The 25,822-nt window shown below is 43.6% G+C and overlaps 1 protein-coding gene across 1 annotated transcript in view; it reads left to right on the top strand.

Moving 5' to 3' along the window:
- The window catches only part of LOC144685764 (alpha-1A adrenergic receptor-like), a 38,646-nt gene extending 13,062 nt beyond the window's left edge, over positions 1 to 25,584 (top strand). The window contains exon 2 of the mRNA XM_078550613.1: positions 24,064 to 25,584. Coding sequence (XP_078406739.1) covers positions 24,064 to 24,638 — 575 coding nt within the window. The 3' untranslated portion in view covers positions 24,639 to 25,584. The remainder of the gene's footprint in view (positions 1 to 24,063) is intronic.
- Positions 25,585 to 25,822: the final 238 nt, after the last annotated feature.

Raw genomic sequence — 25,822 nt, 5'->3', positions numbered from 1 at the left:
TAATATGTATTACTTTGAATGGGATTTTCCAGCCCCTTCAAGGTGGGACCTGCCATGGGAGATTTGGCAGCCCAGCCAAAAGTCCATTGACTTTGGGTGGGACCAAACAATCCTGGCAACAGGCAGGGATGGAAAATCCTGCCCTTTAACAATAAATAAACGTGAGCCTTTCATAATGTGTTTACTGTAACAATAGGACAATATTTTTGTGCATAAATGCACATTGCAGTATGTGTTAATGGGACAAGAAGTGTAGCCAGCCGATGAATTAGCTGCACACTTGCTCATTTAACTGCCCCATGAACTTTTGCACAGTAAGATGCTGTAAGTGTGTGTCTGAGTGTGTGTAGGGGATGCATGAAAACAGTATGACACTCTCTACAGGGTATCTGGAAATTGTGTGAACAGGAAAACAACCGTCTATGTGCCTAAACAATCAAATTAAACCATTGTTGCTGAGTGAGACAGATTCTGAACCAGGAAGTGTAGGCTAGAATAATAGATTCAAATGTCAAATCAAGTCCAAAAAGTGAAATAAAGGGAAGGAAGGATTTAAAGCAAGAGTAAAAAGAAAAAGGAGAAAGTAAAAAGGAATTCAATATTAAAAAACTCCTAACAATTAAAATCTTAACAAATGAAATGACACACTAGTAAGAATTAGTGCCAGAGAGGTTGTTTGGCAATAATTAAGATTCATCACACTGTTAAAAATGTACTTAGGCCAAAATAGATAAGCTGGAAAATTCTCTGGTTAATTTTTTTTATATCTACAGTGCGAGTACAGGAACTTCACACCATTCAATATATTTGAATGCTGAATCAGACAGCAAGGTGTCTTTTTGGGAAGCTAATGGTGGAGTGGTGCACTTTTGCACAGTAATGATTTTCAAATTTAACTATCTGCCCTCACCTGAATTTGTTGTCAAACTTACTGTTATTTTGACAGTAAATTCTGTTCCATTATGTTGTGTTAACTGTGGTATATGTTGCTGTAAGCTAAGGTGGGGCATGGGTGTATTAATTATAGACCAATTGATATAATGTGCGTGTTCTACTGTAATTGTAGGTAGTATATGAATATTTATCATTGGTACTCCGGACCTGCAGGTGTTGGCCTGCCAGGCTGTAACTAACCATAATGATAGTGAATGTTTATTATTGAAACTAAAAGCATTTGTAAGTGTATAAATGTGAATCATTATGAATGCTCTCTATTGGAAATGTAGTCCTGTGTGAACTTGAAATTGCACTGCATTTAATTTAGTTAATGAAAGTTTCAGTTGCTATCTTAAACATTAAATAATCTAGACCTCACCATAAACCATTAATTGATTGTCACCCACTAACTATGTTTATCAGATATTCACACATGCAGCTGCATTCTTGTTTTAAGCTGTCAGGTAAATACTTAATTGCCCAACAGAGCTTTAACATGCATATTTTTTGTCTTATGCATGGGATCTTGATTAATCCTAACTGCCTTTGTTGTAAATATTCCACTGTTCTAGGTGCTTTATCTGCCCTGCAGTTTTCCCCCCTTTCTCCTGAAGGCAATATCTTAAAATGGGATACTTTTTCTTATTCTTTCATGGGATGTGAGTGTTGCTGGCAAGGCCAGAATTTGTTGCCCATCCCTTAATGCCCTCGAGAAGGTAGTGGTGGAGGAAGCAAATGTTTAAATTGGTGGATGTGATTCTGATCAAACAAGCTGCTTTGTCCTGGATGGTGCCAAGCTTCTTGAGAGCTGGCTACATTCTTGTACCTCATTCAAGTGAATAATCTGCAGTGGTGACTTTTCGCAATAAGTATTGTCAGCACTTGACACATCATTGCTAATTTTATCCTGCACATTCTAGAAAGGGACACTGGATAACATCAGCGAATAGGATATATCCCTTGCCCATAGACTAGTAGTGCTATCCCTGCTGAGATCAGTTAACTCAGCACAGAACGGGGGCTCACACATGAGACACTTTGTTCTGTATTGGTCAGTTCAGTATGAAGTAATGCAATTACCCAAAAAGCTATCAGAGAAGCGCTGGCAATTAATTCTTTAGCTGTGGTTGCAATGAATTTCTCCATATTGTCATACAAATCTTTGTACTGGTGATTCCGTAGGGCCTGATGCTGCAATCAAATGAGTGGGAGATAACCAGACCAATCGATCAGATAGGTTGAAAATATGGGTTGGGTCCTGGATTTGACAGAATTGAGGATAGGCTAAAGAAATAGCACGCCCTCCAATCACTGCAGATTTAGAACAGCACTAACTGTGGCTGAGGAAGTAACAACAGTAATTCATTTTCTTGCCGCCAAATCATCCCAAAGGTCAGTCAATTTGCTATCCTTTCTTGCACAGGCTAGTAATTAATCCCCTCTTTGCCAGGGCAGCTCAGTTCATTAAATTTTAATGCAAAAGCAAGACAAATGACTGAGTGTGCCTTTATATTTTATTAATTCATCGAGTTTTCTATCAGTACTGGAAGCAATATATCAAACTTGAGGCCTATGTGCATATACTGTGAACACAAACCATTTACTAAACAATTCCATGCCCTGAATGTTTAATTAGTGTGCAATGATAGGCACAAATTCGTACATGTTATTGTGTTGTGTACTGGAGCTGCCATGACTCATTCATCACTCATCCATAGTTCCCCGCACTCTTTTAGAATCACAATCCAAGTGCTGCTTAGTTCTGAAGAGGTATGCAATTCTATACTGTTAACACCATTGTGAAGAACCACCAGTACAGTGGAGGAACACTGGAACAAAGCTCAAATCTAGACTCAAAGTTGAAAAGACAACACAAACGCTGAAGGAAAAATTCAGGCACTTAGATAGGTTGGGAGTTCTCTTCAGTATTCCCCCTCGAACTGTTTCATGAATTGTGGGGATCCGCTCTGTACTCTGCAATTTTTCTTCTCCAAAAGGCCTCAAAATTGAAATTGCTGAGGAGAGTAAAGAATTTGAAACTGAATTCTTTGAGGCCAAGGAGCATAGATATGATGAGGATACAGGACTGAGCAGAGAGGGGCTGCCTTGCAAGAAAGAAGTTTCCTAGGAGCACTGTTGCATTTCCTTAGGAATATATTGTTGGTCATTAATCTGTAGGATAGCAAGCCTTGTGCAAACATTTATATCCTTCAAACTCTGAAAGAAGTTTTCCTCAATGCCCTGCAAGATGTGACCCCAAAAATTAGCTTTCAAACTTTATATGGAATTCAATTGTAAATGATTGTTTCTTCCCAGACGATCTTTTACCTTGAAATTACTAATTAAAACCTGCCTCATTACACAATATGAGATCTAAATAGCTATGCCTCTAGTTGCTTCCATAATATACTGTTATAGGAAGTTGTCGTGAAAGCATTCTACAAACTCATGCAAAACCAAAATATTGCAGATGCTGGAAATCGGAAATGAAAACCAGAGAATGCTGGAAATACTCAGCAGGTCTTGCAGCATCTGTGGAATGAGAAACAGAGTTAAACATTTCAGGTCTGTAACTTTCCATCAGAAAAGGGGACTAGCTGGGTAGCTTTACAAAGAGACAGCACAGATATCACAGGCTGAATGGCCTCCTGTGTTGCAACCATTCTATGGGCTGGATTTAACAGAGACAAATCGGGTGGGTGTCCCTCCTGCACCTCTGTAAAATATGGTGTCATGACTTTGGGTCAGCAACGTGTCATCATGACACCAGTTTCTGCTAATACAGAAAGCAAATGTGGCCCAAAATCAGAAGCCCACCAGCCTTCGCAAAATGATCAATTAAATGGCCATTAATGCTATTTAAGACCCAACTGTCAACAATTTAATGGGGCTCACTCCATTTCACGAAATGTGCATTGGCCAAAGGTATAGCATTTTCCAGCAGCTATGCGTGGGCGCCACAAAGGTGGTTGAAAATGTCTGAAAACAGGGCAAAGCAGAGAGGGTGGATGAAGCAGCTGAGTCTGCTGCTGAAGGTGATAGTGTTAATCTGTGAATTTTTGTGAGGCGCAACAGGCTGAATCAAGCCTATGGAGGAGAGTTAGAGAGCAGGGGGCCTAGAAATGGGAGTATTCTTGTTCAGGCAAACAAACAATTTCATCACCTGCAGCACGGATGAGGTTAGTCAGGTCGGGAGAGCCAAAAGATTTAGGTGCATTGTGCGATTCCCAAAAGTTGGTGTGGCCGTTAAGACTCCAGAGGGCAGCCAGGGGCATTTGTCAACATTAAAGTGTTTGCTCCCTGAATGTCCAACTAGTGTGTGACCATCGTGAAAGGATCACACAGATCTGTGCGTATTACCCTGGGACTCAAACATCCTTAAGTGCTCCCAGGAGCCACAGCTGTTGTACCCAGCATGGCAATTGAAGGGATGGATTCTTGGAGCTAAGGGCTATTCACTGAAGAGGTGGCTTATGACTGTTGTAAGAAATCCATGGACAGAGACCAACTTGCATTAGAACCAGAGCCATGCATCTACCCAGGGCCATCATTGAGCAGGCCATTGCTCTGCTCAAAACGAGATTCAGATGCTTGCACCAAGCAAGTGGTGCACTGCAATAAGCCTCAGCTAATTGTTGTGGTCTTCTGCGCCCTAAAAAACCTGGTGCTTGAGAGAGGAGAAGCCCGAGCAGAGGAGGATGTTGTTGATCAGCTCACATCCATTGATGACGAGTCTTGAGGCGGATTCTGACGACAACCAAGAGGAGCCATGCCAGCCAGCCCCAGAACCTGAGGGACAACAGGCAGTCGGTGCCAAAGAGATGTGGGAGTCTCTCACATGAGAATATAGAAGACTTCTTGCAACAAGACTTCTTGCAACAGCCTTCCAATCTGTCGCTCCAAGCCATCACCACCAGGGCCTGTTGTGCATATGTCAATGATAAGGCATACAGCAAAGGCAATTGCTGAGACACACATGACCAATAACCTCCTGGATTACAGTCCTTCAAGCCAAAACGTAACCGGAAAACCCCTCACACTAAAATCAACAACAATAAATATATGTCCATACTTGCACATAATCATTTACTAAAGATTACCAGCACAATCTCTCACATAGATGCAAAGTGAACAAGTGAAAAGGGCACTCGGTTGAGGGCATACCTCGGCTATGCTGTGTTTACTCAACAGGCTGCATTTTATGGCCCCTGCTGGATGTAATTTTGGCAGGGGGGCATGTAAAACATGGCAGGTGGGGAGCCACCTTTCTGTTCATCCCTGACCTGGCCTCCATGATATGTGGGTTGGTAAGGAATCCACTAGCTTCCCACCCTTAGGCTTATCGAGGCCCTCAAGTGACCAACTAATGGCCACTTAAAGACCTCTACCCGCCTCCGTTGCCATAATGCACTGGGCAGTGGAAGGAAGGGAGAGTGGAAATGTCATTTTGTCACCAAAGTTGGTGAAAGGATGGGAAGGAATGGAGGAGTACATCCCTTGGGGCATGCCCTCTGTGCATTGGGGGCACCCCCTAAGATCAGGACCAGCCCTTTGTGCCTCCCTGCCTGGCTTCCAAAACACGTTCCCTGACCACCCCTCCCTAGGATGCCCCATCAGTCCCCGTCCAAAAAGCTTGGGATTTACCAGGATTCAAAAAGAGAGGGAGACAGAAAGCGGGATGATGGCTGCTGGAATTTGGATTTCCAACTTTGGGATGCCTAGTCCTCTGTTCCTGTTGCTGCTATGCAGCATTCCATCTATGATATGTGGAGGGAGGTGGAAGACTTCTTTTACTGCGTTCTTGATTAGGTGATCAAGTTTGATCAGTGTGTTCTGTGACACTTCTGCATGTATCAAATGACAATATATTCTCGAGTTCATGTGGGTTTTGAGTATCTCTATCCTTTGGATAGGATGAAGTGTTGTTGTCTTCAGACTCTCTATCCATATTTCCAGTGTGGACCCCCATTGCTCCTCAGCTACGCTGCCCACGGGTCAATACTAGCCGCCAAGTACTTCTCCGTTTCGCCAGGTGCTGTGTACGTGATAGGGCCACCTCACAGTTGCCAGTTTTCCAGGAAATTGTACAGGTAGGTCTTAGCTTTATGTATAAAGTGGAAGCCCATGGTCTTCCCAGCATTCATTTCAAGTCCTGTATAGCTAGCTTAACATCTGTCATAGGGAAAATGTTGGAAGCTATTATTAAAGAAGCTGTAGCTGGGCACTTGGATAAGTTCAAGGTAATCAGGCAGAGTCAACATGGCTTCATGAAAGGGAAATCATTTTTAACCAACTTATTGGAGTTCTTTGAGGAAGTAACATGTGCGTGGATAAAGGTGGATGTACTGTACTTAGATTCCCAGAAGGCATTTGATAAAGTGCCACATCAAAGGTTATTGCAGAAAATAAAAGCTCATAGTATAGGGGGTAACATATTGGCATGGATAGAAGATTGGCTAGTTAACAGGAAGCAGAGAATGGGCATAAATGGGACTTTTTCAGGTTGGCAAGATGTAACGAGTGGTGCACCACAGGAATCAGTTCTGGGACCTCAACTGTTTTCAATTTATATAAATGACTTGTGTGAAGGGACCGATGGCATGGTTGACAAATTTGCTGATGACACAAATATAGGTAGGAAAGTAATTTGTGAAGAGGACATAAGGAGGCTACAAAAAGATATAGATAGGTTAAGTGAGTGGGCAAAGATCTGACAAATGAAATATAATGTGAGAAAATGTGAAATTGTTCATTTTGGCAGGAAAAATAAAAGAGAGACATATTACCTAAATGGTGAGAGTTTGCAGAGCTCTGAGGTGCAAAGGGATCTGGGTTTCTTAGTGCATTAATCGCAAAAGGCTACTATGCAGGTACAGCAAATAATTAGGAAAGCTAATAGAATGTTATCATTTATTGCAAGGGGAATTGAATACAGAAGTAGGGAGGTTATGCTTCAGTTATACAGAGCACTAGTGAGACCACATTTGAAGTACTGTGTACAGTATTGGGCACCTAATTTAAGGAAGGATGTAAATGCATTGGAAGCAGTTCAGAGAAAGTTTACCTGGAATGGGTGGATGCCTGGAATGGGTGGATTGTCTTATGAGGAAAGGTTGGACAGACTAGGCTTGTATTCACTGGAGTTCAGAAGAGTAAGAGGCGACTTGGTTGAAACATATAAGATCCTGAGCGGACTTGATAGGGTGGATGTGAAGAGGATGTTTCCTCTTGGTTCTCCCTCTTCTTGGGAGAATCTAGAACTAGGGGTCACTATTTAAAAACAAGGAGTGGCCCATTTAAAACAGAGATGAGGCAAAATTTTTCCTCAGAGGGTCATGTGTCTTTGGAACTCTCTTCCTGAAAATGTGATGGAAGCAGTGTCTTTGAATGTTTTTAAGGCAGAGGTAGATAGATTTTTGGTAAGCAAGGAGGTGATAGGTTATCGGGGGAAAGCGGGGTGCAGATTTGAGGTTACTGTCCGATCAGCCATGATCATATTAAATGGCGGAACAGGCTGTGGGGGCCAAATGATCTACTTCTGCTCCTTGTTCATATGTTCATATGTTTGGTCCCCATCAATCTTTGCCACAGGACTGCTTGCAATCTTAGCAGTGTCCACCACTGAGTTCTGGTGCTGCTGGGACTGCAAGAGCTGCCGGTTAATCAGATTGGCCAGCAGTATTCGTGGGCAGGTCTTCCTTCCACTGTGTAGTAGTGTGGTCTGGTACATACAGGGTTAATGTGGGACTGAGTATAGTACTGCCCACACAATTATGTAAGAAGGCCCATGGCCCAGACCAGGGTCAGTCTAGAGATGGGCAGAGATGTATAAAGAACTAGGATGGAGTCAGCTCCATACCTATACCCTCTACTGTATACATGTACATAGTTATGAGTTGTTAATAAGGACTTACTGTTAACATACTCAAGAGTACAAAGCCTGCTTCATGGTGTCCGAAGCAGGATTCTTCAAACTGAGGAGTGATGTCCCACTCTCTGCTTGTTAAGGCCAGCGTAATATCATTGTGCGAAATCCTTTTGTAAAGTAAATAGGATTGTGAGTGACTTTTCTAGATGGGGTGGTGAGCAATACATTCCCCCTTCCTTGTAAAATTCAGCCCAGCCTTACTACAAATACACAAATCTTTTGTGAGGCTATTTCTGTAATTGGTTGATGCCCTGTGATTACAAAGCTGAGAAAAGGAATGTTTTACTAAGAGGTCCCACCTTACTGAGGAGACTTCAGGCCAATCCACATCCAACAATCTGCTCTGAAAACTCTGCTCACATTTTGACAGCTTTGCCAAAGTCCCTCACAGCAGCTGAGGCAATCCACAACACTCTAAAACAATCCACAACATTCCAAAAAAAACAGCCCACAACATTCTAAAAGGAAAAAGTAAGTTCACTCTGTCTCCCAATGTTAACAGATCCTTCAAAAAAATTCCAGAATCTGGAACCAGATCAGCATCTTTGCCAAAAACTAATCAGTAAGCCATCTGTGTACCAAGTTCATTGAAACCTGTCTATTAGTTTTTGAGATATATTTGTTTGCAGACTAACAAACAGCGGCAAAAACATTACCTCTGCCCACCTTAGTGGCAGGGATAATAAGTACCCATGCTCTCCCCCTATAGTATGTATGCCTACTGTGACTTATTAAATCTTTTCTGGGTACTGCACTGTGGTGCTTCCCCATCACTGCCAGGTGCGCTGGAGACAGGCTGCTGACCCTGATGCCATATATGGATTATATATGGCATTATATGGATTGCACTGGAGACGTGCCTTGTCATGTTGCTCATGGAATCTCACACCTGGGACTGTCAAGGTCTATTTCAAAAAGGAACTATTGAAAGGAAATGGACGTCATTTGCATCTTTATAAGCTTACCCCTTTAGCGGCGTCCAAGGGTCTACCAATATAATAGCTACCTGGAACAGGGTCATTAATATGGATAATGACTCTTTCAGAGGCTAATGGCTAGGATGTTGTAATGCGTAAACCAAAAGTCAGGTCCAGACGTCAGATAAACATCCCTTTTGAAACCACTGTGAAGGAAGAAGCTCACATGGCTTGAGTGACCATTTTGAAATCTCTACCTTCCATTGAGAACTCAGAAACAAGCAGTCTGCTGATTTACTTCCAACCTGCAAGACAACAGGTTGACCAAGCAACCCGCAACAAGTCTCAGATCCTCAAAGCCTGTTTGTGTGGAAGCCTCTGACCATCGCCTGCTAAGCAGACCAAGTCTGTGTATAGCAATCTCATCTCACTGCTACCACTGTAAAAGGATTCTGTGCTGCTGACTTCTGCCAGTAACCCACCAGAATTGGAACTTCTCCATGAAGGAACCCTCCTCTGGGCTTTGACTTTCTGGACTCTGGAAATCACATGAACTGATATCAATTTCTGTGGTTATTTTACTGATAAGTTATTCATAGTTGTAAAACCCCTCTTTTCTATTTCCCCCTACTGTATATTTGTGTGTGTGTGTACGAAGTTGTTATCATCCCCACCCTGCCTCTCCCCTGGGTTTGGATGTGTGAATAAACTAGCCTTCTGATTTAACCATAAAGAGAGTTTGCTGCGAGTCACTTTAATAATTGGACTTCACAAACTGAAGGAAACTGGGGAAACATGCTACAGCCTATTTTTAAATAATTAAAAACACCTCTGCTTATGCACAGACGCGAGAGGATAAAGGAGTTCAGTTTTGCCTCTCTCTCCTGTCCGTCGCATATGCAATGCTGCATTTATTATCTTCTCTAGTTTTCCTGGAAGAATAGATTATGAGATTTTTTGAACCTCTGCATTCATTGTGATTATGGCCAGAATTTTCCTATTGGCGTGCGAGGCCCGCCCCCGCACGTTGACGTGTAAAATGACGTGCGGTGACGTCGGGGGAGTGTCCCGATGTCATCGCATGCCCTTGCGATATTTAGGTGGGTAGGCACGCGATGTTCTTCGATGCACACCCGCCATTAATTAATCACCCAGTTAAGGCCCTTGAGGCAGCAATTGACTGCAATTTCTCGGGGCCTGTGCGATCTTCAAGATGTCGCACGGGTGCAATGGGCAGGCGGGTAGGAGACATTTGTATAAACCTCATCCACAGGTGGGATAAGAGGGGTGAGTAGGGTCGCAAATGTGATCTTTTAGGGATTTAAGTGTGAAAATTGCTTATACTTGCCTGTGTGAGCAAGGATGCTTCAAAACTCATACCAGCTGCTTGGACAGGAGTAACAGCCTTCAGGTCAAGACTCTACAGTAAAAGCCTTCCCTTAGCCTGGGAATGGGAGTTGTGCTCTCCACTGGAGGCACCTCCTCTGAGGAGGAAGGGAGGGCCAGAAGGGGGAGGTGGCCAGGAGTCCACATTCAGCCTCCAAGGGAGCCACCTTTGGGAGGAGAGGTGCAGGTACAAGGGGCGCAGGATCAACAGGAAGTCCACGGCTGAAGGGGCCGCAGAAAATGCCACTATCCTGCTGCCAGGGTTTACAGGCGGTGAAGCAGCTACCTCAATAGGTCTGAGGTGCAGTGCTGAATGAGGTTCTGTCTTTCAAGGGAGACAGTCACCTCCATTTATCAGATGATAGCCCTGAGATCTCCGCAAACTGTATGGGTGGGCACCCCATGCCAGTGGCTGTAAAGGTCACAGCTGCCCTCAACTTCTTTGCCTCCAGCTCTTTCAAGGTGTCAGTGGGTGATCTCTGCGGAGTCGCCCAGTCAGCTGTCCACATTTGTGTCAAGCAGGTAACAGACGCTCTGTTCAGACGTGCATTAACTTTCATCCACTACCGCTGGGACCAGGCTAGCCAGACAGAGTGAGCCAGAAGCTTTGCAGGGATTGTTGGCTTCCCCCGCGTCCAGAGTGAAATAGGCTGCATGCATGTGGCCATCAAGGCACCAGTGGGTGAGCCCGGTACCTTCGTCAACAGGAAGGGTTTCCACTCCAGGAACGTGCAGATAGTGTGTGATCACAGGATGCTGATTCTACAAGTCTGTGCAAGTTTCCCAGGCAGCTCCCATGACGCCTACATCCTCAGACACTCCCAGGTGCCAAGGCTCTTCAGTGCTCCAGCCCGGCTGAATGGATGGCTGCTGGGTGACAAGGGCTACCGCCTCAAAAGATGGTTCATGATGCCTCTCTGCCATCCAAGAACAGAAGCTGAGCAGCGGTACAATAGGAGCCACTCCTCCACAAGAGCTGTGATGGAGAGAACCATCGGTCTTCTCAAGATGCGTTTCCGATGCCTGGACCATTCAGGGGGCGCACTCCAGTACACCCCAGATCTTATGTTGCTGATAGTGGTTGCCGGCTGCGCTCTCCACAATCTGGCGCTGGAAAGGGGCGACGCAGTGGATGAGGAAGACGTCGACGCAGTTGCTCCGAATGCACACGATGAGTCCAGCAGTGATTCCGAGGATGAGCACGCACAGGGAAAGGCTGACGGGCTAGATGCTGACCCGGGCATACTCCAAGGAGGCAGAGACACCCAGGAGGCTTTAATCCAACGAACCTTCAGCTAGCACACCGCAGATGGACCTTCAACACACCAGGGCTGCAGGCTCCACACTCGATACCTGAGTGCTAAATCAGCCTGGATAATAACATTAACTAAGGACCTTGTCAATGAAGCTCAATGTCAAACAACTCACTCATAACATCATGGGTTCCCATCCACTTGCAAAAGAAAGGAATCACCCTGAGGCATGGCAACATGTCAAAATTTGAGAGAACAAATGTAACTTCATAAACCAAAAAAAAAGGTGTTGGACATCACACCAAGTCTTCAATAAACTACTAAGGGCCAACATAAAAGTACCAGTGAGAAATCCGTGGTGTGCCTAAGGTGCCTTAAATTTACGCTTACAGGTGCTATGTCTAGGTGCTGTCCCCTCGCTGGCACTGGCATCTGAGACAGCCTGCTCACTGTGCTGTCCTGTTGTCCTCGATGACCTTGGTGGATGCCCTCTCACCCGTGGAGCCTTTGATGGCCCTGCCTGGGAGGGAGCTGCCAGTTCCACAGCTGGCTTCTCCCCAGTCGCTGCAGCCTCATCGGATGCCACAGTCACTGGCAGAGGGGCCGAGGAGCTGCTGCCCTCATCCGGAGGGCCCTGAGAGGAGCCCACAGAGACTACAGGCAGCTGCTGCGCCAACATGAGGTTGCTTCGGACCTCCCTACTCACCATAGATGGGTGGGCACTGAGCTGGGATACATGGTGCCCAAACCAAATCCCAAACGGGCAATGACCAGCTGAGGTCAATGCTGCTGTGAGGGCTTGCAGATCTGAGTGCAGCCCCAGGAGGCCCTGATTGTTCTCCTTGAGGAGCCTCTCCATGAGAGTCGCCACTGTCTCCATGGAGGAAGCATGGCGCTCGGCTATGAGGCTCAATGCATCGGTGATGTTCCGTGTGGACTCCTCAAGCACGGACACTTGGCCACGCATAGCCTCATGTATCTCTGCCAGATCGTCCCGCATACCCTGCTGCACTTCCAGTGCTTACTACCTCACGGATGACTCCAGAGGCACATCATCAGCCACCGACTGAGCAAATACCTGGTCCCCAGCAGTCCTCCGACTGCCGGCGTCCTGGGCACTGCTCTGCCCGCACCTCAAGCGAGTGTGAAGTGCCCTCACCACCGTGTCCCGGGTCACTAGCTGAAGATCTAATTCCCACCGAGGTGCTAGTATCTGCGCTGGTGCATGCCTGGCAGAGATGGTGTGAAGCTGGTGAGTGGATTTCCTCTGGGGCCTTAGGGGTGAGAGGTGACCCCTCTGCCTCCTCCTCCCAGCCCTGCTCCAGTGATGCTGAAAGGAAGAACAAGGACATTTGAATTAGTTAAAGTGGAGACAATGTCAATTTGCATGCCGCTCCCCCAGATCATTTTGCACTCATCCTTCCATAATCATTGGTCAACCCATGTTGCAAACTCCAGCACTGAGCATTCAGCAGTGCCATGGCTTTTGGGACACATGTAATGACCTGAGTGCTTGCCAAACATACCTCCCCGTGGCACCCCAGCCTCACTGCCACCATGGCCTGCTGTTTATAAGGTGTCAGGATCGCCAACCGGGCCTGGCTTCCACCAGTCCGCATCCGCTCGGCGCTGTTGTGTGCAGTCTTCTCCTGAAAAGGAGAGAAGAGCATTGATTAGTCCAGCCTGCACCCGGATTCCCATCACATCCCTGCCACCCCAGCCAGAGTGGGACATTGCAGGACTCCAGTTCTTCATTACCCCACTGCTGCGCACACTCACCCAAAGAAGCCAGGGCTGACGCCCCCCACCATTGCCCAAATGTTGCCTCTTCATATGTGGCACCACAAGGTGTCACTTTGCTAAGCAAGGAAGCACAAGCACATGGAGTGCCAACACCAGCAGATGGATTGGTGCCCTGCCAACTGGAAGCTCCCCTCCCAGTATGTTAGCACCCTGACTTCGACATGTTTCACAGTTCCAGCGCTATGCCTAGGTGCAGACCCTTGACTTTCAACCCCATTCTATACTTTGGAAGAACACATCCTAACCCACCCCTCTCAGGGTGAACTAGGCATGGGCAATATCTGCTGGCACACACAGCGAGGGATACATGCCGTGAAGGATTCAATGCCGCTACTATACTCAGAGGTACAGGGGGTGGGGGCTGGGGGGAAAGGGTGATGGCTGCATTAAGTGACCTGAGCCAACATGGTGCTCACCCTTCACAAGCGCAGGATGTCGTTGTATCTTTTGCGGCACTGGAGCCATGTGCGCCACACCACATCATGGGAGGTCACTCTCTTGGCTACTTCCTCCCACGCACATTTGGTCAGGTGGGGAGGCCTCTGCCTCCCATCACTCAGAAGCAGGACCTCCCTCTGTGTTGCCACCTCCTCCATGAGGACAGCTAGGCACTCATCTGAAAAATGAGGGGCACACTGCCCCTTTGGCCTACCCTCCGGCCTGGCCTGCCTCGCTGGCCTACCCTCCATCCTGGCCTGCCCCGATGACCTATCCGATGACCTATCCTCCGAACTTGCGTGATGCACATTACCCCTCTGATGTGCTCTTTTCCCGGCCATTGTGAGCAGCTTTGCAAAGGCTGCCAGGCATTCATTTAAAAAGGCCACTGGATCGCCCGCTCCCACACAGCCTGACATGGGGAATATTCTCTCCTATGTTGCTTCCACAAAGATATTAGGTACAGAATCAATAGTGTGTATTTCCATGAATTATTTGACAGGGTACTATAAATTAAACTTATGGGAAAGATAATGGCACATGGAATTAAGGGCAGTGTAGACAGATGGATAGAGAGCTGGGTGGAGAGCAGAGAGCAGATAAGGGTGAAGGAAAGTTTCTCAAATTGGAAAGACCACAGGATTTTTGTTGAGGCTGTTCTCATTTATAATATAAATAAATGAACTGGAATAATCAGCTGAAGGAACAAAGAGGTGTTCTGAAAAAGAATCAGATTGGACTTGAAAGGTTAACTCTGTTTCTCTCTCCACAGATGCTGCCAGACCTGTTGAGTTTTACCAGCATTTTTTGTGTTTATTTTATGAAGGAAAAATAATGAAGCTTGGTTCTGACATCAAATTGAAGGCTTTAGCAAATTCTGATGAGCATTGTGAAAACTATAGAGGGGTGTGGATAGCCTAGTGGAATGAGTGCTAACACAGTCAGCATAGAAAAAAATTGAACAAATACATTTGGTTTAATATTAAGATGGCATTCAAATTTCACTTACTGATCTTGGAAACACATGGAAGGTTCTTTCATTAGTTTTTAATGAATGGATGCTTTCTGGTTTGTTGTTCACAGAGTTGGGTCTGTAAATTAGTATTTTTACAGAGGGAAAGCATTCCCTTGCTACCGCATCATAGAGTCAATGCAGATTATATGTTGACGTCTTGGAGCAGGGCTTAAACCCATGGTCATCTAATCCATAGGCAAGAATGGTACCACAGAGCCAGTTAATGCTTTTGTTGCAGGATGCTGTTTACCATATATGGAAATCTAGAAAAAGATAAAGATAAAAAAATAAATTTATTTGAATATTGTTACCTTAAGCTTTTCACCAGCAGTTTAATTTTTGAGAGAGACATTGCAGCTTTTTATGTAAGTATCTTTCATTTGTCACATAACACTTATAAATATGATTTTCTGTTTGATTACAATATGAAAGATATAATAGATAGATAGATAAATAGAATTAGAAGAACGTACAATGTCCAAATCATTGCTTCCCCATCTCATGTTCTAGTTATTTTCTCCCTCTTGTTTGGTTCCTTCATTCCCACACACCAGTCCTCCCTGAGAAGCCAATGACTGACCTGCTCCCAGGCTACTGTGAATGCTGCTCTGTAAGCAGTTGCTAAGCATTGGGTAAGGAACACTGACCAATACTGTCCCTTTTACAACCATTTCCAATGGGGAGGCATCTCAACTCTACCATATTACCATCTACCATCTACCATATAATGCCTGGTATGAGTTAGTGTTTTGATTTAATAAGTTTTGAATTGAGAATGTGTTGTCTGGAAATTTCTGAAAGGGCCAACAAGATACTAAAACTTTGATTTTTAAAATACAAGTCCATGTTTTCTCATTTACCTCTATGGCTTATGAAGTAAAGACCTCCTTACCCAAACTATGATTTAATTCCTAAGATAAAAGCAAACTACTGAAGATGCTGGAAATCTGAAATAAAAACAGAAAATGCTGGAAAAACTCAGCAGGTCTGTATGACCCCCCTTCTTCAGGTCTTTGAAGAAGGGTCATACAGAATCGAAACATTAGCTCTGTTTCTCTGTTGTCAGACCTGCTGAGTTTTTCCAGCATTTTGTTTTTATTATGATTTAATTCACTATGATTCTTTCTCGTTCTCAACTGATTTTGGACTTATCAAAGGTAGCAACTCTAGTAACAATGATGTTCACACTGAGATTGGGAATTCCCTGTGTTACTAATGTTGCTTCAGTTCAACATCAAGGCCTTAGAGACAGTTCAGGGGAAATTTACAAGGTGGATACGAGAGATGAAAGATGCTAGAATTATGTGGGGAGACTAGAGAAACTTGGATCGTTCTCCTTAGTACAGAAAGAATTAAAAGGTATGATAGAAATGTTCAAAATTATAAAATTATGAATGGTTTTGATGGAGTAGCTAGGGAGGAAATGTTTCCATTGGCAGGAGAATCAATAACTAGAAAACACTGATTTAAAATAGTTGGTAAAAGAGCCAGAGACAAGATGAGGAGATCTTTTTGACACAGTGGCTGAAATTTTGTGCGCTCACTGGTGGCAAGCTTGGATGCAGAAAGGGTGTTTAATTAGGTGGAATGCTAGTGCACTGGAACCTTACCGCCTTCCCATCTCTGCCAGAATTAAGTTCTGAGCGGAAGGCCCATGGTTAACCTTCCTGCTCCGGCACCAATTGAGGCCCCTAAGTGGCCAATTAATGACCATTTAAGGGCCTCATCTCGCCGCTGCTGGTATTAACCCAGCTGCAGACGGGCTTGTCACCATGTGCACGACAGATAAAACTGTGTGGCCGGCTTGTCACATCCAGGGTGGGGCATGGGGTCCCTTGATCAATGGCACTCAGTGCCTGATTGAGGGGGCTGAACATTGGGAAAGGGGTGGCCCATTGAGAGCCACCCCCCACGCCCCTGGGCCAAACCCCCTGCACCCCACTCCCCACAACCCCCACCCCACATAACCCGCTTCCTCCATCACATTATTTACCTGTGACCTGGGTTGCTCTGTGATCCTGGGACTCGTGTGCCTGTCCTTCCAGCAGCAGCCCCAGTCTCTCCAGTCTCACTGCAGAGTATAAGAGTGGTCAGTCTCTGATTGACCAGCAGTGCTCTGTAGGTGAGACTTCCACTCCCCGGGGTCCTGATTCCAGGGGAAAGCCTGCTATAGGCTTCGCCGCTGTTGGCTTGGTGTGTGGTTCAATGGACTTTCCCGAAAAGAGGCAGCATGTGTCTCTCACAGGCTCTTCAGCTGGCAGGCGAGACCCCAACGTCCCAACAAGATTCCACCCAGTGAGTAGTTACAATCCTGAATCAATTACATGAAAGAATGGGAGAAAGATATTCAATAGTAATTTTTAAAAGGAAATTTGACATAGGCTTGAAAAGGAAAGATTTTTAGGGCCTTGGGGAAAGAACAGCAGAGTGGGCCGATCTGGATAGCTCTTTCAAAGAGTCGGCACGATGAGCTGAAGAACCTCCTTCTGTGCTGAAGAATTCAATAACTTTATGATTATTCCTCACGTTTGGTTCACATTGTGTCAATAAACTAGAGCTGAAAAAACTAAATAAATTTGTGGTAAATGGGTACCGCAGTTTTAAAGCACATGCTAATAGAACAAATTTAAAATCAATAGCTCAGATCAACCCTAATTCAAACACAAGCTTTCTAAGTTTTATTGAGGAATCTCAAGCTGTTAAGACATTAAGTAAGTGCTTAATGAAGCAGGAATGTAAATAGCTCCACACTGCCTACGATGCAGTTTACTGCAATTTAAAATAAGCAATATTTTAAGTAGCTTAACAGCAAAATCAATGCTAACATTATATCTAAACTAATGAAATCAGAAAAGAGAAAAACATTCCCATTATTTCGAGAGTGAGCACATTTAGTGTTTCCTCGTTAAATGAAGACACGTTCCCTAAATATCTCACACATGCACAGTCCATTTGTGTATGAAGTGTATTGTTTTGTCAGTTGCATGATATCCACCAATTCTAACATAGGATACTAAAGATAAAATTGATATAGCTCCAGTCAGAATCTGTTCTTTGATGAAAATTTAATGTTTTCCCCCTCTCCCTCCCCAGTGCTAGATATTTTCCTTGAATACACTTTCTGCTGCCTCTCAGCAGTCATAAAGTTGCATATTTTCCATTTCTAAAGCTATAGAAATAAATGGTTTTAATTTTTTATTTATAACTTCAAATGCAAAAATTAACGTAGATGGTGGTGTATAAGTCAACTCAGTGTCTAAGACAACGCCACTTTTCAGCCCCCAAAATCATGCCTTTGCATATACTTTGGATATAAGTTAACTCCCACATCCAGCCATGCACACTATACTTGCATTAGTAGTCAGCCTCAATTTTTCACCCCACAAATGGATGTTTTAATTATCAGTATCTTTTAACTGGGTATGAGGTATCAAGCAGGCGATACAGGCTGTGTCGTGAAGAAATGTGGGAGTTTAAGACACACCCACACAGAGCATGGCAAACAACAAATATGGTGACCACATACAGCCATGTTGGCCGTTCACTTTTATACTCAGCATATAAGATGAACGCCGTATTTGGAGAAATTTTATGTGGCTTCAATGGTCAACTTATGCCAACATCCATGGTAGTTCAGCTTCTCTTAGTATGTAATATGCTCACTGAAAAATATATTCTAGCCCTATTTATAACATTGGTATATGGCTTTAAATGGTAATGGGTAACTTTGCCACACAATGCTGTTCGTAGTTTTCATGAGACTAGAGCTACTGAAAACTCTCACTCTTTAAAGCAATAGCACCCTCCACTGGAAATCAATATGTTTAACATTTACTTGAACTGATTGCATCAATTCTTGCTTTGAGCAAACAAACCAGCATACTATAATTGAGCATATGACACCATGTAGTCTATCCACAGATGACTATGTATTATAATTTATTGCTGCAGTATTAGAAGTGCTTGTGTATTAAGCCATGCAGAGGCAGAGTTGCAAATTATGTTTGTCCACTAATTAATCATGATGGAAGATTTGATTTTCCCCCATCCCCCACCTCTATTTTTGGCTATATTATCTTTAATATCTGATGCAGTTAAATTGGGTGAGAAGCAGAGATTGTAACTGCGTTGTTCTGCAATTGCCATTGTTCACTTACTGTGGGTTGCCTACGTGTCCTTGTACTGCTGCCTATGGTATTATTTAGATACATTACTGTAAGCAGCTGCTCCACATTCCAACAAACACTGCAACCAGCTGTTGGCATAACACAAAACCTTTATTTGTAAACTCAAGGACAAATCAGTGGGCTTCACACAAAACTTAACATACCTCGGCATACTTCTTCAAAATCAGTGTACAGTATAAGTTCAGCTTCAAATTGTCATACATTAGCTCCTCTCATACTGCACACACAAGGAGGAAGCAGGTCTACTTCCCATTCCAGGCATATGTAGACAGCAGAAGAAAGGGGCATCAGGGGCACTAGATATCTTGTTAAGTCCCGTTTTAGTGTTGCATGTGTAGCTTAAAAGTCAGTGGGCTATATTAACACTGATTCCATCACATGACTTCATACATCAAATACCAAAATTACTAAATGGAAATTCTTTGATTTTAATATTGGACCACAATGCTTTTGATCTGAAAGTTACTTTATGTGTCATAGGAACATAGGAACGTAGGAGCAGGAATAGGCCACTCAGCTATTGAGCCTACGCTATCATTCAAGACAATTAGGGCTGATCATCCACTTCAATGCCTTTTTCCCACGCTATCCCCATATCCCTTTACATCATTGGTATTTAGAAATCTGCCAATCTCTGCTTTAAACATACTCAATGACTGAGCTTCCTGAGCCCTCTGAGGTAGAGAATTACAAACAAAAATAGAAAATGCTGGAAAAACTCAGCAGGTCTAGCAGCATCTGTGGAGAGAAAAACAGAGTTAACGTTTCGAGTCTGTATGACCCATACAGACTCGAAATGTTAACTCTGTTTCTCTCTTCACAGATGCTGCTAGACCTGCTGAGTTTTTCCAGCACTCTGCTTATGTTTCAGTTTTTCAGCAACTGCAGTATTTTGCCTTTATCTTAGAGAATTTCAAAGATTCACAACCCTCCAAGTGAAAAAAACCTCTCCTCATCTCAGCCCTAAGTGGCTTTCCCCTTATTTTGAAATTGTGCCCCTTGGTTCTAGGCTCCCCAACAAGGGGAAGCATCTTACCTGCATCTACCCTGTCTATCCCTTTAGCTATTTTGAAGGTTTCAGTGAATACGTGAATAAAACGGGAACAGAGGGATACAGACCCCGGAAGTACAAAATGTTTTAGTTGACGGGCAATATGATCAGCGCAGGCTTGGAGGGCCGAAGGGCCTGTTTCCTGTGCTGTACTTTTCTTTGTTCTTTGTTCTTTGTTGAGATCACTTCTCATTCTTCGATACTCATTACAGGCCCAGTTTCCCCAGCCTCTTGGACTTGGAATTTAATAAGTTTATGAATATCACGAAACATGTCCTTCTGAGGCTCCTGGGTTTTATTTTCCATATCATTGAGTGAGTTATTTTGCATATCTCACCTACATTAGTTACAATTTTTGATACAATTTTCTATAGACAGCAGGTTTCATATTTAGCCAGAAGATATATTATTTTATAAGGTCAGGAGCACTATAGCAGGTAAAGTATAATGGATTATTCTTGTACGATGGTAGAGTTGTCTGTAATCTTCATGTCACTTTTATGCTATATAACTACTTAAGCCGAGCAGACATATTCTAAGGTCAATGAGAGGCTAATTGCTATTGGGTACACCTTGAGGTCATTAGGGACTAGTTGCTCCAAACATTTCTCAGCAAATAGACAGCTGTTGGTAAATCCTATCTTCTCCTTGTGACAAAAAGAAACTACCAAGCAACGACTAATAACTAGCTTTCTTTCTCCTTTATACTTTTTAAACCGTGACACAAAAATTTGCGTTCAAAATAAGGAGTGATCCTGAAGTATAATGGGCAAGTCTGATACTTGACACATACATACAGAAAGGTTTCTCCTAGATACCCATGATTTCTGTCCATCCAGCTGTTGTGTTCTGCCCTCAGGCAGGGCTTAACTCAAGTCTCATACATGAGATTCTTGAGACCTTTAATAGGGAATAATAGTTGAGGTGGTTTCTTGGGCTGGGATTTTACATCCCCTCTCCCCACACCAGCTCCAGGAGCAGGCTGGTGGGCAGGGGCAGCATAAAATCAGGTGAGAAGGCTGAAGATGCTGTGCCTTTCATCTACTCACCTATGTTGGAACATAACCAGCAGCCAGGTGGTGTCCGGCAGCCCACCTGCCCTTGGGACAATTGTAGCCCAATTATTGACCACTTAAGGACCTCCTCCCACCACCTCATACTTTACCAGCGGCAGGTGCTGCCCATGCCATGTAGTGAGGCTGCCAGGTAAATCCCGGCAGCCTTACTGTGGGCTTTATGGAGAGGGACTTCCTGTTCAGGCACGTTGTGCCCAACAGAGTACCCGTCAATAAAAACGTCTACCCCAACTTGTCTCAAACAAGTGCCTAATGGCCCCAGTGAAGCTGCCCTGACTTATCTCATTATCCAGTCTCTTCTATGGCTCCTCATTGAGGACTGACTGTGTCCTGGCAGTGAACGCTGCTCCTGGTGGTGCTCCTGGGATTGGAGAGCTGCTGGCCATTAAGGTGGGACATCCTCACCCATGTGAGGGTGGAAGCCACAACCTCAGGCAGTAAAATGCCTGATGACCGTAAAATCCGTGGCTTCCTGAGTCGGCGAAGGCAGGCCTGCGCCTGACTTTTCAGCTAGCGGGTATGGCTAATGCAAAAAAATTATGGCCCTGATCCCTTTGTGGCTTTTTAAATTTGCCCTGCATATCTTCTGCTGAGAAGGAGCACAACCAAAGGTTCATTTACCCTTTACAATGAGGTGGGAGGCAGTGACTGATTGTAGGGATGCCTACACTGGACATAAGTACCTCTGCTGAACACTAATTCAGTATTCAGTGCCAGTGTATCAGTCTGCACTTGCTGGAGTAGGGTCCAAACCCCAGCCTTCTAAAATGAAGGAGAGATGTTGAACCTGAACCAGTGGTTCCACTGGCCAGATGTGATCATCTCCTGGACATCACCCTAGTATTTAGAGATCATATTCTAGCCTCCCATCACTAGGGCTGTCTGAATAGGGCTTGAACCCTTTGCCTCCTGATTCAGGAGGCAGCACTAAGCCAAAGGCTCGTTCCTCATGTGTGGTTGCTCATGGAACATCAGAAGATGCATCATTTTATAAGGGCAGGAACAACACACCAAATAAACCATAATTCTGCTGCTAATGGGTAGACTTTTGTCGCATTACAGCCTCAAGGTGGAATTGCTCCGTAATCTTGAGATGAATGCTCAGGCCAATTGCAGATCAGTCTGAAAACTGGAACCATGGTTTTGCTCATGGGAAAACCAATTAAGAATCTGCACGCATTCTGGCACAAGCGATACAGAAATTTGTATGAGGCTGTGTGACATCTGAAGTGTGATGGGCTGCACATAATATATTTTATAAATTTATGTAAAAACCCTGAGATTACCTGATGGTTGCATTCGCTTGTATTGATAATGATTTTGTTACATGGGAAATACGTAGATGCGATGGATAAAGTGTAATGACAAAGACTATTTGAATTACTTTTAAAGGAAACACTGTGGAGTCTACCTTTAATTTTTTCCCAGCCCTAGTGATATGCCAGCATTGGTCACCAAGATCTGATTACTATTTTGACCTGTTACAACAAACACAGTTAAAACACCATCTAGTGGAGTTAAAACCAAATGTAATATTTAGGTCAGGCAAGGTTAGAGGTCAAGAATATAACCAGGCCCAGGTGATCTAGGAGGACGAGGAGGCAGGAAGGGATGAGGGAAAGATAGGAGGGGAATACAAAGGGAAAATTGGGAGTTACAGAGAGGGAAAAGATTTGCAGAGAAGGGAAAGTGAGAGACAGAAGGGAAGAAGGGTTAGGGGAAAGGGAATAAGGAGAATTGCAGGAGACAGAAGAAATGTGGATCAGGTGGGAGTATGAGGGGCAAGGAAGCTACTTCAGTGGTGGAGGTATGGGCAACAAACCCTGTCAGTGGGTTGGTGGGGGGAGTGAGGGCGACATTCTGGAAAGCTACCCTTTCTCCTCCCAGGTCAGGATTAACAGCTCAGCAATTGGGAACTTCCCTTTCAGATACCCAGACTACATTTTTTGTTTCAAGGTTGTGGTTGGGGAGGGGAAGTGTCAGGGGTGTTGATGGGTGGATGGGGAGTTAGGGGCTGCTGCCAGAGGACCAAATTCCATGAGAATAGGTGGTGGTCATGCTCAGGCAGCATGGGATTCTTAGGCTCCAAGGTTACATTTCCCAATGAATGCAATATTAAAAGTGGATAATAAATTCAGATTATATAGCAGCTGCTAATGCGGCAACAGCAAGGTCAGGGGAGTAGGGTGGTGCGGTGATGGGGATGAGTAAGTATAAAAATCCCACATGAAGGGTGGATAGGAAACTCCAAACAGTTATAGTGAAGAAAAATCATGTCCCAAAACCATCCCTTTGGGTACAAAAGTGGGAATTTCAATTAATGGTGTCCAGAACAAATCTATCTCTTGGCCCCAGGAAAATTAATCAGCCAGATAAAGATATTTGGCCAAGGAGAGTGGCGACTGTGGAGAGTGTGGGAGTGAGGGTGAAATATTTCATTAAGCTGATTGATGGGTGGATCAGTTTGTATATAATTCAAGCAGAATTGAGACTCATTTCAGTGACACATTTAGATTTCAGGAGAATTTTTTGCATATTCTTTCAGCCATATATTGATGGCCTGTGATAATCACAAATACATTTATGTGCTGACATCCAGTGGTTCTAAGGTGGAATTACAGATTGATTCTCAGGTCCAAAACATCATTACAAAGACAAGTACTTAACATTGCGAATGCCCATCACGTTGTCACTTACAGGTGCTGCAGGTACATGCTGGTACTTTTAAAACGTGTTCTCACATCAAGAAAAGTCAGATATTGGAGTTTCCAATGCATTTTAAATTGGGATACATTTATAGAGAGATCTGCAAGCCCCACTTGAAGAAAGCACAAAAAATAGTGGAAAACATTGGACTCTTTCAGCAAATGGGCGCCTAAAGTGCAACTTATTTTAAAAAGCAAATTAAGCTAAAAAGAGAATGCAATATTAAAAATGTATAATAAGTTCAGGTTGTAAAGCAGCTGCTATACCGCTCTATTCCAAATATTAAAAGTTGAATAAACTGTATTTTTGTTAATCTGTTTATTTACAACTATGGAAATGTAACTTCTGTGAACTTTTTGCTTTGTAGGTTCATTCTTTCCCTCCTTGAGACCAACAGAAACTGTCTTCAAAGTAGTATTTTGGCTGGGTTACTCTAACAGTTGTGTAAACCCTATTATTTACTCTTGCTCTAGTAAAGAATTCAAACGAGCTTTTATCCGCATCCTGAAATGCCAGTGTCATCGCAGAAGACGACCAGTCTGGCGGGTTTACAATTACAACTGGAAGATGAATTCTCTTGATCAGCAGAGAAAAGATTCAGTGGACGGTGGCTCTGTTATTTTCAATGGCAATGACAGGAGGTTGTCATCAAGTCCAAATCCCTGTTTAAGTGACAAGAACAGGACACAGAGCATGGAAATGTGCAGCCTTCAGGGCTGGAGGCTGTTCCCTTCCTTTCGCCGTTCTCCATTTCCATCCAATGGACCAAAAGAAAAATGCGAGTTTCCCAGAAAGATCATCAATGGAGGGTACGGAGTCTGTGCTAGTTCAACTATCTTTACAAAGAGGACCACAACTTTTGGACATCAAGAAATATTGGAGGGATTTCAACAGAATGTTCACAGTAAAATGGCTCCTAATGTACCTGAAACAAATATTTAAACAAGAACCAGGACTTCCAAGTGTAATGACCTGTTGTGAAAATGTTGTGTTGCTGTATGTTATATTGTTTACAAAGGTATAAATGCACGTAATATTATAATTACTACATAAATGTTTTACTCTAATTTCTGTATGTGTTGTAATTTATTGTTTCAGCTATATATTATGTTACTATGAAAACCTCATATCCTCAGGAAGATGTTTACTGCCTATAATGCACAGTTTGCATTTCAACAAAAATATTTTGTTTGCATTTAAAGTCTGTGGTTTAAGAACTGTTTCAGTCCATATTAACTAAAGCAGTGTCTCCTAGCCATTTGGGAATGGATGCTTTTGGAGAATTGGAATGAAACAAAGATTTTTTCAGAGAGGATGACCAAAAACTGGTTTACGTTTAAAAAAATTACTTCTTTTGGTATTGGTATTGGGGCCTGATGTTTCATTTTCATGATCCCTCCTTTCACCAAATCAGTTTGAATTTCTCAAGGAGCCATGCTGTGTATTGCAGCAGGAGGGCCAGAAGGGATAGAAGAGCATTGGATCACCTTGAACCACAATTCCCAAGGGCAGAAATTTTATGCCAGCAGGATTTTACGGTCTAAAGTCAATAGACTTTTGAACGGCTCGCCACATTTTACAGCCCTGCTCCTGCCATGACGGGGCCATAAAATTCCACCCTTGTAGTTGACTATTGATTGTTAAAGGCAGAGGCTGAAGAGAGGAGACAGGTTACTTGTCCCATCTTTTTGATCAGGGATTCAAGAACCAAAGAGAGGGATGATCCAAAATTGTTTCAAAAAGAGAACTGTAACAAATAAAGTTTTTTAACCATTAATTTCACAGGATGCTCTTCATCATAAAATATGGCAAGCTGTGCTTATGATGCATCACTTTTTGTCGATGAAAATCTCTGAATAAATATTTTAAAAAGTAGTGCTTTCCAAAATGATTTATCAACTGATTTACATTACTTGCATTAGACTTGCACTATTAGCTCTTACTATCTAGTTATCGAAACAAGATCAATGGAGAAAGAGGTAAACTGGCAAAGAGGTTTTTTTTATCCATGATATGTTTGAAAAAGTGAAAGGATTTCCTGGTATTTGTCGCTAAATTTTATAGTATGAGGACATTTGGGAGCACTGTTACATGAAAAACTCCCCTCGGAGTTACAGTGTGCTTAA

The sequence above is a fragment of the Cetorhinus maximus genome, chromosome 10, assembly GCF_964194155.1.
Source record: "Cetorhinus maximus chromosome 10, sCetMax3.hap1.1, whole genome shotgun sequence".
In the NCBI taxonomy this organism is placed as follows: domain Eukaryota; kingdom Metazoa; phylum Chordata; class Chondrichthyes; order Lamniformes; family Cetorhinidae; genus Cetorhinus; species Cetorhinus maximus.
This window is presented reverse-complemented; position numbering and strand designations above follow the sequence as displayed.